Raw genomic sequence first — 10,527 nt, 5'->3', positions numbered from 1 at the left:
GCTGGGGAGAGTGGGCAGCTGTTCCGAGACCCCAGGGCCCAAAGCAGGCCCTGACTTGCCCCCCAATTGTGCAGCCGTATTTGGGGATTTAATCTCTTGTTTTCCCTCCTTAGGGAATCTCCCTCCCCTCCTCCGTTCCTCTTTTCCCTATCTCCAACCTCTCCCTCCCTGATGGCTCCTTCCCAGCAGCAAACAAACAGGCTCTAGTCTTTCCTATCTCTGAAAAAGAAGAAAGCCCTTCTTCAACGCCATGTCCTTCTCCAGCTCCCCTTCACAGCCAACATTCTTGAAAGAGTTTTGTACACACGCTGTTTGCACTTCCTCACTCAGCCCCTGCAATCTGGCTTCCTCCCCCCCATTGCACAGGAATAGCCCTGCTCCTCAAGGTCCCCACTGACCTCCTCGCTGCGAAATCCAAGGGATGGTGGTGAGTCTTTATCTGACTTGACCCCTCAAGCAGTGGCTGACTTCGATACAAATTCTCCTTCCTACTTGAAATACTTTTGTGTCCTTGTTTTTCTGGACACTGTGCACTCTTGATTTTCTCGCCAGGCCATCGTGCTGGCGGCTACCACACGGCAAATTCCTCATCCTTTGCTCACTGCCTAATCATGTCCTAAGGAAATCTCACTGGTTCCCATGCCTGGGGTGTCTGCCTCTGTCAGAGACTCACTTCTCTCTTTCGGCCGTCATCTGTCTTCTCGGCTCCACACCTGTCTCCTGGCACCCCTCCTAACTCCCTCCCCCAGATGTCCCACCTCACAGGAAACGTGCCCCACACCTGCCCTTCCTCCCATCCAGGTTCCCTAGCTTGGCCATTTTATCAGTTGCCAGAACCAAAAATCTGGGTTTTGTCGTGGGATCTTCTCTTTTCATATTCAAGCGGCTATGAAATCCTATCCTCTCCAGGACATTTATTTTTTTTAAAGATTTTATTTATTTTAGAGAGAGAGAGAGAGCAAGCAGAGGGGCTGAGGGAGAGGGAGAGAGAGAATCTCAGGCAGCCTCTCCCCGAGCATGGAGCCAGACTGACTCGGGGCTCTATCCCACCACCCTGAGATCACGACCTGAGCTGAAATCAAGAGTCTGCTGCTTTACCAACTGAGCCACCCAGGCGCCCCCAGGACATTTAAAAAGTCCCATTGCTTCTCTCCATTTCCACTGCGAATGAATGCCTGGTCCAAGGCCCCCTCGCCTTTCACCTGGGGGGCCGCTGCAGCCTCCCGACTTGGCTCCTTGCTGCCGCTCTCTAGCTCTTATGTGGTCTATTCCCACAAAGCAGCCAGGGTTGTCTTTCCAGAACATGAGTTTGTCTCTCTGCACAGTGTCTTCAGCACCAAGTTCACCCTTGGCACCTACCAGTTCCAGTGCCAGGGACATTTCCTCCCCCCATGTCCTTGCCTGGGTCACTGCTGCACGTCTCAGCTCCATTGTCCTTCGGGGAACCCTTCTGGGCCTCCTAGCTGGCTCTGCTGTTCCTTCTCTTCACAGCACTGCGGCCTCTCCTCTGTGGACTTATCAAGCACTTGCTAGCTAGTCTAACCTGCAGACCTTCTACCAACTCCTGAGCCCTGCCACGCTAGGCCCCTGGGATGTCAGGATGAACACGACAGAGGCCCTGCCCTCAGTGAGTCCGTAGTGTAGTGGGGAAGGCAGACATTCGCCAGGGATCAAGGAATAGCTGAGTACACAGTGGAACAAGCAGGTGCCATGAGAGGAGAAGGACAGGTGGTCAGAGGAGCCTTCTGGGAGAAGGGACAATTGGTGGAGATCTGAAGCGTAAGTGGGTTTGGGAGGCAGGCTGTTCCAGGCAGAAGGAACAGCATGCTTAAAGGTGGAAGAATGTTAATGTGAATCGCTGAGGGGTGTCTGGTGCGGCTGGATAAGTGATGTAAAGAAGCCATTGATGAGTCTTAAATAGGAGAATGGGATGGCTGGGTTTGTGGTCTTTATAAATAACTCTGGACTAGAGGCATCAAGGAAGGAAGGAGGGAGTCTGGTTCGGGGGTTGTTTGGGCGATGGTGGGCTCCTGATTCAGGGTGGGGGCAGGGGAACTGGAGCAGAATGGACTGTGGTTGCCTGGACAGAAGGTGAGGGCAGAGACAGGGAATGAGAATGGTGGTGGTGGCCCCACCCCGGAGGGTAGGTGGGGAGAGGCCAGCGGGCAATGTGACACCCATATCCCTGTGTGTCCAACCCACCGACCTAGCTGGTGTCTGGTTGCCTGTTGTCTTCCTGTGGGCCCTCATCCATCCTTTTCCCTAGAAGAGCAGATCGATGCCCAAGAGGCAGAAGGCTGCTGTGAAGGCCTAGGAGGAGGCAGAGGGGAGGAGAAGGGGAAGTTGGGTCAGAGTCCGGATGTGACGAGGTTTCAGGGAAAGTGGCATCTGGGGTTTCCTCAGTCTGGAAATTCCACTCTCTCTGGCTCCACCTTGAGACCCCGCCCTCCAAATTCTGAGATGCTCAAACTCGGGAGCCCAGTCCTTGGAAATCCTCTCTAGGCTCTCTAGGGACTGTGAGTCTATATCCTAAGGTCCACATCCACTGATGGGTCCCTAATGTCAATGCGCACCTCCCAGGAGCTGGCCTGGTGCCCATGACCTGCAGGATCCCATGCAGTCCTCACACTTGCCCTTGGAGGCACGAACTTATTTATCCCCATTGTACAATGAGACTTCCAGGGCTTAAGGAACTTGCTAAAATTCCCACAGCTTAGACGAGGCAGAACAAGGATTTGAACCAACGTTTGACTGACATCAGAGACTGCTTTTAACTCTGTGCTATATTAAGCCTGTCGACCCCCTGGTTGATTGGCTCAGGAAGGGAAGGAGGCTTTGTGGGGTATTTGCTTGTGGTTGGGGTGGCTGCCCCCCCCCATATCAAGCAACAGGAAAGGGTAGTACTGACGTCAATTGTTGCCATGACGATACAGCAACCTTTTCCCTGCCATCTCCATGGTAACCTGGGGGTCCATCTGTACTTCGCCCCCTCCTTCTAAAAGGGGGTCCTTTAGGGAGGGGCTAGCTAATAAGGTGTCTGAGAGGCAAGTGAGGGGAAGCCGTGATTGGAGTATGCCCCTTTCCCCAGGTCCCTCCCTATTCCTTGGGCCCAGAGAATAAGATTGGGATCAGGGGGTCCTGCCTTGGGGTCTGGGGACAGCTTTACCCTCGAGGGTGAGGGAGGCAGCTCTCCCTTTCCCACCTGGGGATTCCCCTGGAAATGCCCCTCAGCCAAGTTCCTAGGCTCGTGAGCAGAACTGCTGGGAAGTTGGCAGAGGGAGGCAAGAGGGATTCCCCAATCCTCTCCAAGGCTGGACATCACCCAGGCCCAGGGGACGTGACTGGCTGGCTCTCGGCTGCCCCCTGAAGCCAGGGGTAGGAACAGCGGCAGCCTCTCTTGCTCGAGTGCGGGCTGTGCCGGAAATTCCCGCCTGGTGTTGTACATGCCTGAAACCTTCCGGCAGGTGTCATTAACCCCATTTTACAGATTTGGGAATGGAGACTCAGAGAGGCTAAGTAACTGGCCCAAGTTTGCGCAGCTAGTAAATGGTAGTCAGGACTCTTTAAGAGTTTAGGCCAGTGACTTTTCCGGGGGGAAAAAGGAAGAAACAGAGAACAGGATGGACAAGGAGAAAAGAAATAGGAGAGTGAGTGACTCAGGTTGGAGCATGTCATACTGTCACCTGTAGAACAAAGCTCAAATTCAAGGCCTTCTTGATCTAGCTTTTCTTCTGTTACATCATCTCCAGATCCCCTGAATTCTGAGCTCTGCAAGGGCCAGGATCTGTCAGATTCAAGCCTAGGTTCTCAGCACCTGGTGTAGCCCAGATAGGTAGGTGTTGGAAGAAGGTGACCGAATTGACTTCCTGGAACGTGCACTGCACTTTCCAGCCTCCGGGCCTTTGCGCACAAGGTTCTGTCCACCCAGTGGAGCTAACTAGCCCCTGGGCTGACCCCTCCAGGCAAGGTGTGCATCTGAAATCTTTGCATCACTCACTATCCAAGCATATGGGGGATGGCTGGCAGTAAGTCTTTTTTTTCTTTTTTAAAAAGATTTTATTTATTTTAGAGAGAGAGCGGGGGGTGGGGGGAGGCGGAGGGGGGAGTGTGGAGCCCTATGCGGGGCTTGATCCCACCACCCTGAGATCATGACCTGAGCCAAAACCAAGAGTCAGACGCTCAACTCAACCAAGTCACCCAGACACCTGTCTTTTTTTTTTTTTTTTAAAGATTTTATTTATTTATTTATCAGAGAGAGAGAGAGAGAGAGCACAAGCAGGGGGGAGCGGCAAGCAGAGGGAGAAGCAGGCTCCCTCCTGAGCAGGGAGCCCGATGCGGGACTCGATCCCAGGACCCTGAGATCATGACCTGAGCCGAAGGCAGAGGCTTAACCAACTGAGCCACCCAGGCGTCCTAGACACCTGTCTTTTTTAAAAAATTAAAGTTTATGTATTTATTTAAGTAAGCTCTATGCCTAATGTGGGGCTCAAACTTACCACCCCGACATCAAGAGTCACATATTCCTCCAACCAAGCCAGCCAGGTGGCCTCCTAATTTTTTTAAACCAGTGAGGAAGGGACTTGCTGGAGTGAGGCCTCCTGCCTGCTAGGCTGTGTGAGTTCCATGAGGGCCAATGCCTATGGTCCTTCAAGTTCACTGCTGAATCCCCAGTGCCTTGCACAGGCCTGGCTGGTGGACTTATATTGACCAAGGCAGGGAAAGAGCCTGAACTAGAACCTGGTGGCCTGACTCCTGGTCACACTGTCCAAGGCTCCTCATTGCCATGGAACAGAGCTCTTACCCTGGCTCCTGCCACTGTCTCTCTCTCAGGGCTTCTTTTCCTCGAGGGATACCCAATCTTTACATAAGCTCTCTCGTCTCCCAGAATGTTTTTTCTCCATCTCTGCCCATTATTTTCTGGTGATGCTGTCTGTCACCCGGCCATGCTTCCACCTCAAGGGTAGGTTCTGCTGGCCCAGAAGGGTAGGTTCTGCTGGATCAATCATAGTCTCGCCTTTCCCTGATGATGGTAATTGGCTGAAAGAGTGCGCAGGTGACTTAAAAGAAGGGTCAATCACTGGCCTTCCCAAGGTCAGGTAAACTGAGAGCGGGAGAAAGCACCTCTCCCATTTGCAGATTTCCAAACTGCCACAGGCATGTTCCCTGCCCAGAGGAGATAATCGGGGATGAGAGATGAACAAAGGGGTAGTCCTGGTGGGGCCCCCCGACACCCTGGTTCCTACAGTTCTTCCTGTAAGTTTATATATCTGGAAAGCTTATATCCTTCCGAGCCACTTGAAACAACGTAAGTTAACTTTAGTTGCTTGCAAAGGAGAGACCTCATCAATACAGAGGCCAATAATTTTTTTCTCTCTAAACTTACAGTGGTCTTCTAAGGAGGGGGTGACTGTTTATAGGGAAGAAGGCCCTTTTCCGGCAGAGCAGCAGCGTGGGTTATGCTGGGTAGGCTTTGCCTGGATGGAGCTCGATGGGGATCAAAACAGCTAGATTACTCCACTTAATAGAGTGAACTGAGAGCCCTGGGGGCTCTCTAGGAATTAAGAGTGGATGAGGAGAGGAGTAAAGACGAGAGGGAAGCCAGCACTGTGGCCTGAAGCCAGGGATTCTTCTGGTGGGTGAAAGGGAAAGAGAGGCATGGGAGGGCTTTCAAGAAAGAGGGTGTTTGGAGGACCAGGCACCGAATGGTCAAGTCTAAAATCCTCACTTCGAAGTAGACCCTTTTTTGGCAAACATCCTCTCCTCCTTTTTTTTTTTTTTTAAAGATTTTATTTATTTATTTGAGAGAGAGATCGTGAGAAGGAAGAGGGTCAGAGGGAGAAGCAGACTCCCCGCCGAGCAGGAAGCCTGATGTGGGACTCGATCCTGGGACTCCTGGATCATGACCTGAGCCGAAGGCAGCCACTTAACCACTGAGCCACCCAGGCGCCCCCCCCCCCTTTTTTTATTGTATTTTTATTTTACTTTTTTAAAGTTTTAAATTCCAGTTAGTTAACATAGTGTAATATTAGTTTCAGGTGTACATTATAGTGACCTCCTCTCCTCTTTTAATAAGTCTCCTACATTTGGGACTGCCTGGGAGAGAATTTATGTGGAAACCGAGAACGGTGGTCCTTTTGGGTGAGTGTGGGATTTTGAAGTACTCTAGGGAGGGCTGGGAATTCTACCCCATGTGGATTAGGGGTGTTAAGTCATTTGCATTTAAATTTCAGGGGACAGGAGACTGAACCTGACCTCTGGGTTATGTGTATTTTTTCCAATATTAAAATAATACAGGCTCATTAAAGCAAAACTGGAAAGTGGAAAATACTTGCTCAGCTAAATGCTATACTTCCAGGCAGCCTTGGGTCATGGATGGATTTTAGAGTATTAAGTCTGAGGACACTGAGGAGTGTGCTAGCCTATCAACCATCAGCTGGGGGGAACCCGGGCAAGTCTTCCAAGGCTCAGTTACCTCACCTGTAAAATAGGAATGAGAAATCAAGGTTTTTCAAAAGACTTCTTGCCCAGTCTTTTTCTGGTCCCTGGGAGGCCCCTAATCCGAGGTGCCCAAGGTCACAGAACAGCAGATAGCAAACGCTAATTCCATTTTGGGAGCATTCACTGGGCTGGTGTGGGTGGCCCGTTCTCTTTATTCTAAGTTGTCAGTCCAGCCGCTCCAGTCCAGAGTTTCTCTGGACCCCCGAATCCAGCACAGCTATGGGAATTGCATTGGGAAACCGAGGAGAGGGATGAGAAGGATGAGGGCAGGGGCCGAGGGGAACGGTAGCCCTGGAAGGGGTCCGGACCAGTAGGGAGTTGTGGGGGGGGGGGGGTTGGCGCGGCGGCGGAGGGCGGGCCTCTAGGGTTGGGTCCAAGGGAGGAGGCAGCCGAGGGAAGGAGCGGAGCAGTTTGCGGGTCGATCGACGGGATAGACATACACGGTCAGCCCGGAGTGGAAAGAACAGTTTATGCTGTGCTTTATTAAAATGTGCATCATTCTTTTATTTTAAAATGTGCATCATTGTCTCGTGCTCGGCGCGCGCGACCTCAGCGTGGTGGCCCGCGGCGGGCCCCGTCCCCGCCCGGCTCCCGGGGAGCCGCCGTGCGCAGGCGCACTCAGGTGGCGCGGGCCCGGGGGCTCCCGCCCATGGCCAGGTAGACGTCGATGGGCACGTGCAGCAGCGTCAGGCAGTGGCAGCCCGGGCAGCGTCGAAGCGGCCTGGGGAAAGCGGGGCCCGGCCCCTGCTGTTGGGAACGCGCCCGGGGAGTGCACCCGGGCCATCCCCCCCACCCCCGGGGTTCGGCGGGGCCCTGACGCGGGGACGCGGTTCTGGGCAGGGAAAGTGGACGCAGGCGGTCCGGAGCCCCGCGCCGCGGGGACGACCGGGGCGGCAGGAGGGGCCGCGGGGAGGGCGCCGGCCTCACCTGACCGGGGTGTGCTCCGTGGCTACCGGCTCCGGGCTGTCCTGGGACTCGGGGGCGGCGGCAAGGCCAGGGGAGTCTCCGGCCTCAATGGGGAACCTTCGACCCTGCGGGGGCTCCTGGGCACTCATGTCCAGGCCCCGGGGCGCTCTGCGCGGGGAGTGACGGTCAGGCCGCTCCCGGGCCGCCGGACGCCCCCTGCCCGCGCCCGCCCCCTGGGTCGTTGCTCACCTGCCGGAGGCCGAGGCCGGTCCCAGGCTGGAAGCAGCTGCCGGACCCCTGGCCGCGGGACGACGCTCCGGTCCAGGCGGAGCCGGGCAGGTGTCTGCGGCGCGCCGCGGCCCGGGCGTCGAGGGGGCGGGCTGCATTGTGACCCGGGCCGCGGCGCGCTGACCTCACAGAGCCCGTTCCTCTCGCCGGGAACTCCCCCCTCGCCGCGTCGGGCCGCCCGGCACTCCGCACGGCCGCGAGCCGGGTCCGGAAGGCTCCGGCCATGGCGCCTCGGTACCGGGCCGGGCAGAGCCCCCCGCCCCCCGCAGCCCGATGGGGGCACAGGCGGCGGCGTCCACGAAAAGGAGCCCGTCATCCCGGGCGGCGCGCAGACGCCCCGGAGCGCCCCGGGGCGGGCTGCGACTCCTTGCCTGGCTGGGGGACGGGGGCGCGGCGGTGACTTAACCCGTGCTGGGTTTGGTGGTGGTGATGGTGAGGGCAGGTAAGGGCACTGACAATTTTGGCCAAGGGTCACACAGCATTTACATCACAATTGGGCCGGAGTTTTAAAATGGCCCTCTCCCTCCCCACCACCCGTGGCTGCTGTGTCCAGACGGAGAATGTTCTAGCGCTGGGGCGGCTGCGCATGAAGTCCTTGGGGGGAAAAGGAGCAGGCCAAGGGCGATGGTGGAGTAGAGCTGCCTCACAGAGGCAGCATGAGCTGAGAGGGTGAGAGGAAGGCGGCGCTAGACAGCATGGAGGACTTTCTGCTCTCCAATGGGTACCAGCTGGGCAAGACCATTGGGGAAGGGACCTACTCAAAAGTCAAAGAAGCATTTTCCAAAAAACACCAAAGAAAAGTGGCAATTAAAATTATAGACAAGATGGGAGGGCCAGAAGGTGAGCTGGGGCCCCTTTGGAGGAAGGGAGGGCTGGCTGAGGTGGGTGGGCACTTCCTCCAGTGGGAAGGATCATCCCCTCCTCCCCTTTCGTCTGGAACCAAGGAGTGCAAGAGAGTTTGTGGCTCTGGGGTAGGTCGTGGGGGGGGGGGGGGGGGGAACCTCGCACCTCTAAAACCCAAGATTAAAGTGGCAGGAGGTAAAGGGCCTCAGAGGCACAACCCCAGCCTGCTGGGCCTTCCTTGTTCCAGGAGGGGGACGGAGATGGGCAGAGAGGCCATGGCCTAGGCTGGCAGAGGGTAGGAGCTGCTGCCAAGGCAGGCAGAAGTGGGAACAAGGAAGACAGGGCTCAAGGGAAGAACCGTGGGGTCAGGAGGCAGGGGTGTGAGGAGCTGCTCACCACGCTGTGGGCAAACCAGGCCTCATAACTGAGATTCAGTGGTTTTGTCTAAAAAATCCCCAAAGCACTTTGATATCCATGGTCTCACAGGTTGCTCACAACAGTCCGAGGGTGGCAGGGAGTTGTTCCTTTGAATAATAAATTAACTACAAAAATAATAGCAGTGGGCATTCTTTGCAACGTCCAAGCAGCTAGACATTTAAGACTGTTAATGGGAACCAAGGCACCAGACCCAGACACGGTGGGCAGACAGAAGCTGGAAGGCGGGAGACAGGAGTGAAGAGTTATGCCCTCCTGGACTTGATACCCCCTGTCTTTTCCCCTTGTTTCCTCAGAATTTATCCAGAGATTCCTGCCTCGGGAGCTCCAGATTGTCCGTACCCTGGACCACAAGAACATCATCCGGGTGTATGAGATGCTGGAGTCTGCCGACGGGAAAATCTACCTGGTGATGGAACTGGCTGAAGGAGGGGATGTCTTTGACTGTGTGCTGAATGGGGGGCCGCTGCCCGAGAGCCGGGCCAAGGCCCTCTTCCGTCAGATGGTCGAGGCCATCCGCTACTGCCATGGCTGCGGTGTGGCCCACCGGGACCTCAAATGTGAGAACGCCTTGTTGCAGGGCTCCAACCTGAAGCTGACCGACTTTGGCTTCGCTAAGGTGCTGCCCAAGTCGCGCCGGGAGCTGAGCCAGACGTTCTGCGGCAGCACAGCGTACGCCGCCCCCGAGGTGCTGCAGGGCGTTCCCCACGACAGCAGGAAGGGGGACGTGTGGAGCATGGGCGTCGTCCTGTACGTCATGCTCTGCGCCAGCCTACCGTTTGACGACACAGACATCCCCAAGATGCTGTGGCAGCAGCAGAAGGGGGTGTCCTTCCCCGCTCACCTGGGCATCTCGGCCGAATGCCAGGACCTGCTCAAGCGGCTCCTGGAACCAGATATGATCCTCCGGCCTTCAATCGAAGAAGTCAGTTGGCACCCGTGGCTAGCAAGCACTTGATAAAAGCAATGGCAAGTCCTCCCCAATAAAGCAGGGGGAGAAAGCAAACCCCAAAACCCGCTTCTAAGATGGTGATATATATTTTACACTTTAAGTTTACTTCTATCCTAAAACTTACCTACACCCTCCCCAAGCCTTACTTCTCTTTCCCTTTAAAGATCTTCATGCAACCAGAGGGCCTCATTCAGACTTCCCTTTTATTACAGCTAACAAGTGATTTTCACACAGGTGTTTAACTCAAATTAATGAAGAAAAAAAAAAAAACAGACCCCAGAATCATACACACACTGGGGGAGGAGAGGGGAAAAGTGACCAAGAGCCACTGGAACCACCGCTGTTGCAACTTCCTTTCCAAATAAAAGCAGAAGCGCTGGGAATGCAGAGACGGCCTCTCGACTCCTTGTCTTGGTGAGAGGCCTGCGGGGGCCCTGTCCCTGCCTCACCCCAGAGTCTAAGCTGAGTCTGAGGTGAGGACAGGGGACTTCCTTGAGCCCCAGACCACCCCTCCCTGCCCCCCCTGCCCCTTCCCCAGGCTCCACGCAGGAAGCCAGCCTGCATACTGTGTCCGTCCTGCCTTGCCTCCAGGGCAGCTGCTGTTG

General features: G+C 55.4%; 2 protein-coding genes across 2 annotated transcripts; one reads left to right on the top strand and one right to left on the bottom strand.

Annotated features, from left to right (window-relative positions):
* Window positions 1–7,116: 7,116 nt before the first annotated feature.
* Window positions 7,117–7,790, bottom strand: FAM229A (family with sequence similarity 229 member A). Its single transcript, XM_032417617.1, has 3 exons — window positions 7,654–7,790; window positions 7,426–7,572; window positions 7,117–7,219 (listed from the first exon to the last, which is right to left on the bottom strand). Exons 1-3 carry the CDS (start codon window positions 7,788–7,790, stop codon window positions 7,117–7,119), a joined length of 387 nt encoding a protein of 128 aa, XP_032273508.1.
* Window positions 7,791–7,877: 87 nt separating this feature from the next.
* Window positions 7,878–10,453, top strand: TSSK3 (testis specific serine kinase 3). Its single transcript, XM_032388946.1, has 2 exons — window positions 7,878–8,532; window positions 9,267–10,453. Exons 1-2 carry the CDS (start codon window positions 8,388–8,390, stop codon window positions 9,926–9,928), a joined length of 807 nt encoding a protein of 268 aa, XP_032244837.1. The 5' UTR covers window positions 7,878–8,387; the 3' UTR covers window positions 9,929–10,453.
* Window positions 10,454–10,527: the final 74 nt, after the last annotated feature.

This window comes from Phoca vitulina, unplaced genomic scaffold, assembly GCF_004348235.1.
Source record: "Phoca vitulina isolate PV1807 unplaced genomic scaffold, GSC_HSeal_1.0 scaffold2, whole genome shotgun sequence".
Taxonomy (NCBI): domain Eukaryota; kingdom Metazoa; phylum Chordata; class Mammalia; order Carnivora; family Phocidae; genus Phoca; species Phoca vitulina.
The sequence above is the reverse complement of the archived record's forward strand: the minus strand, read 5'-3'. Positions and strand labels throughout refer to the sequence as shown.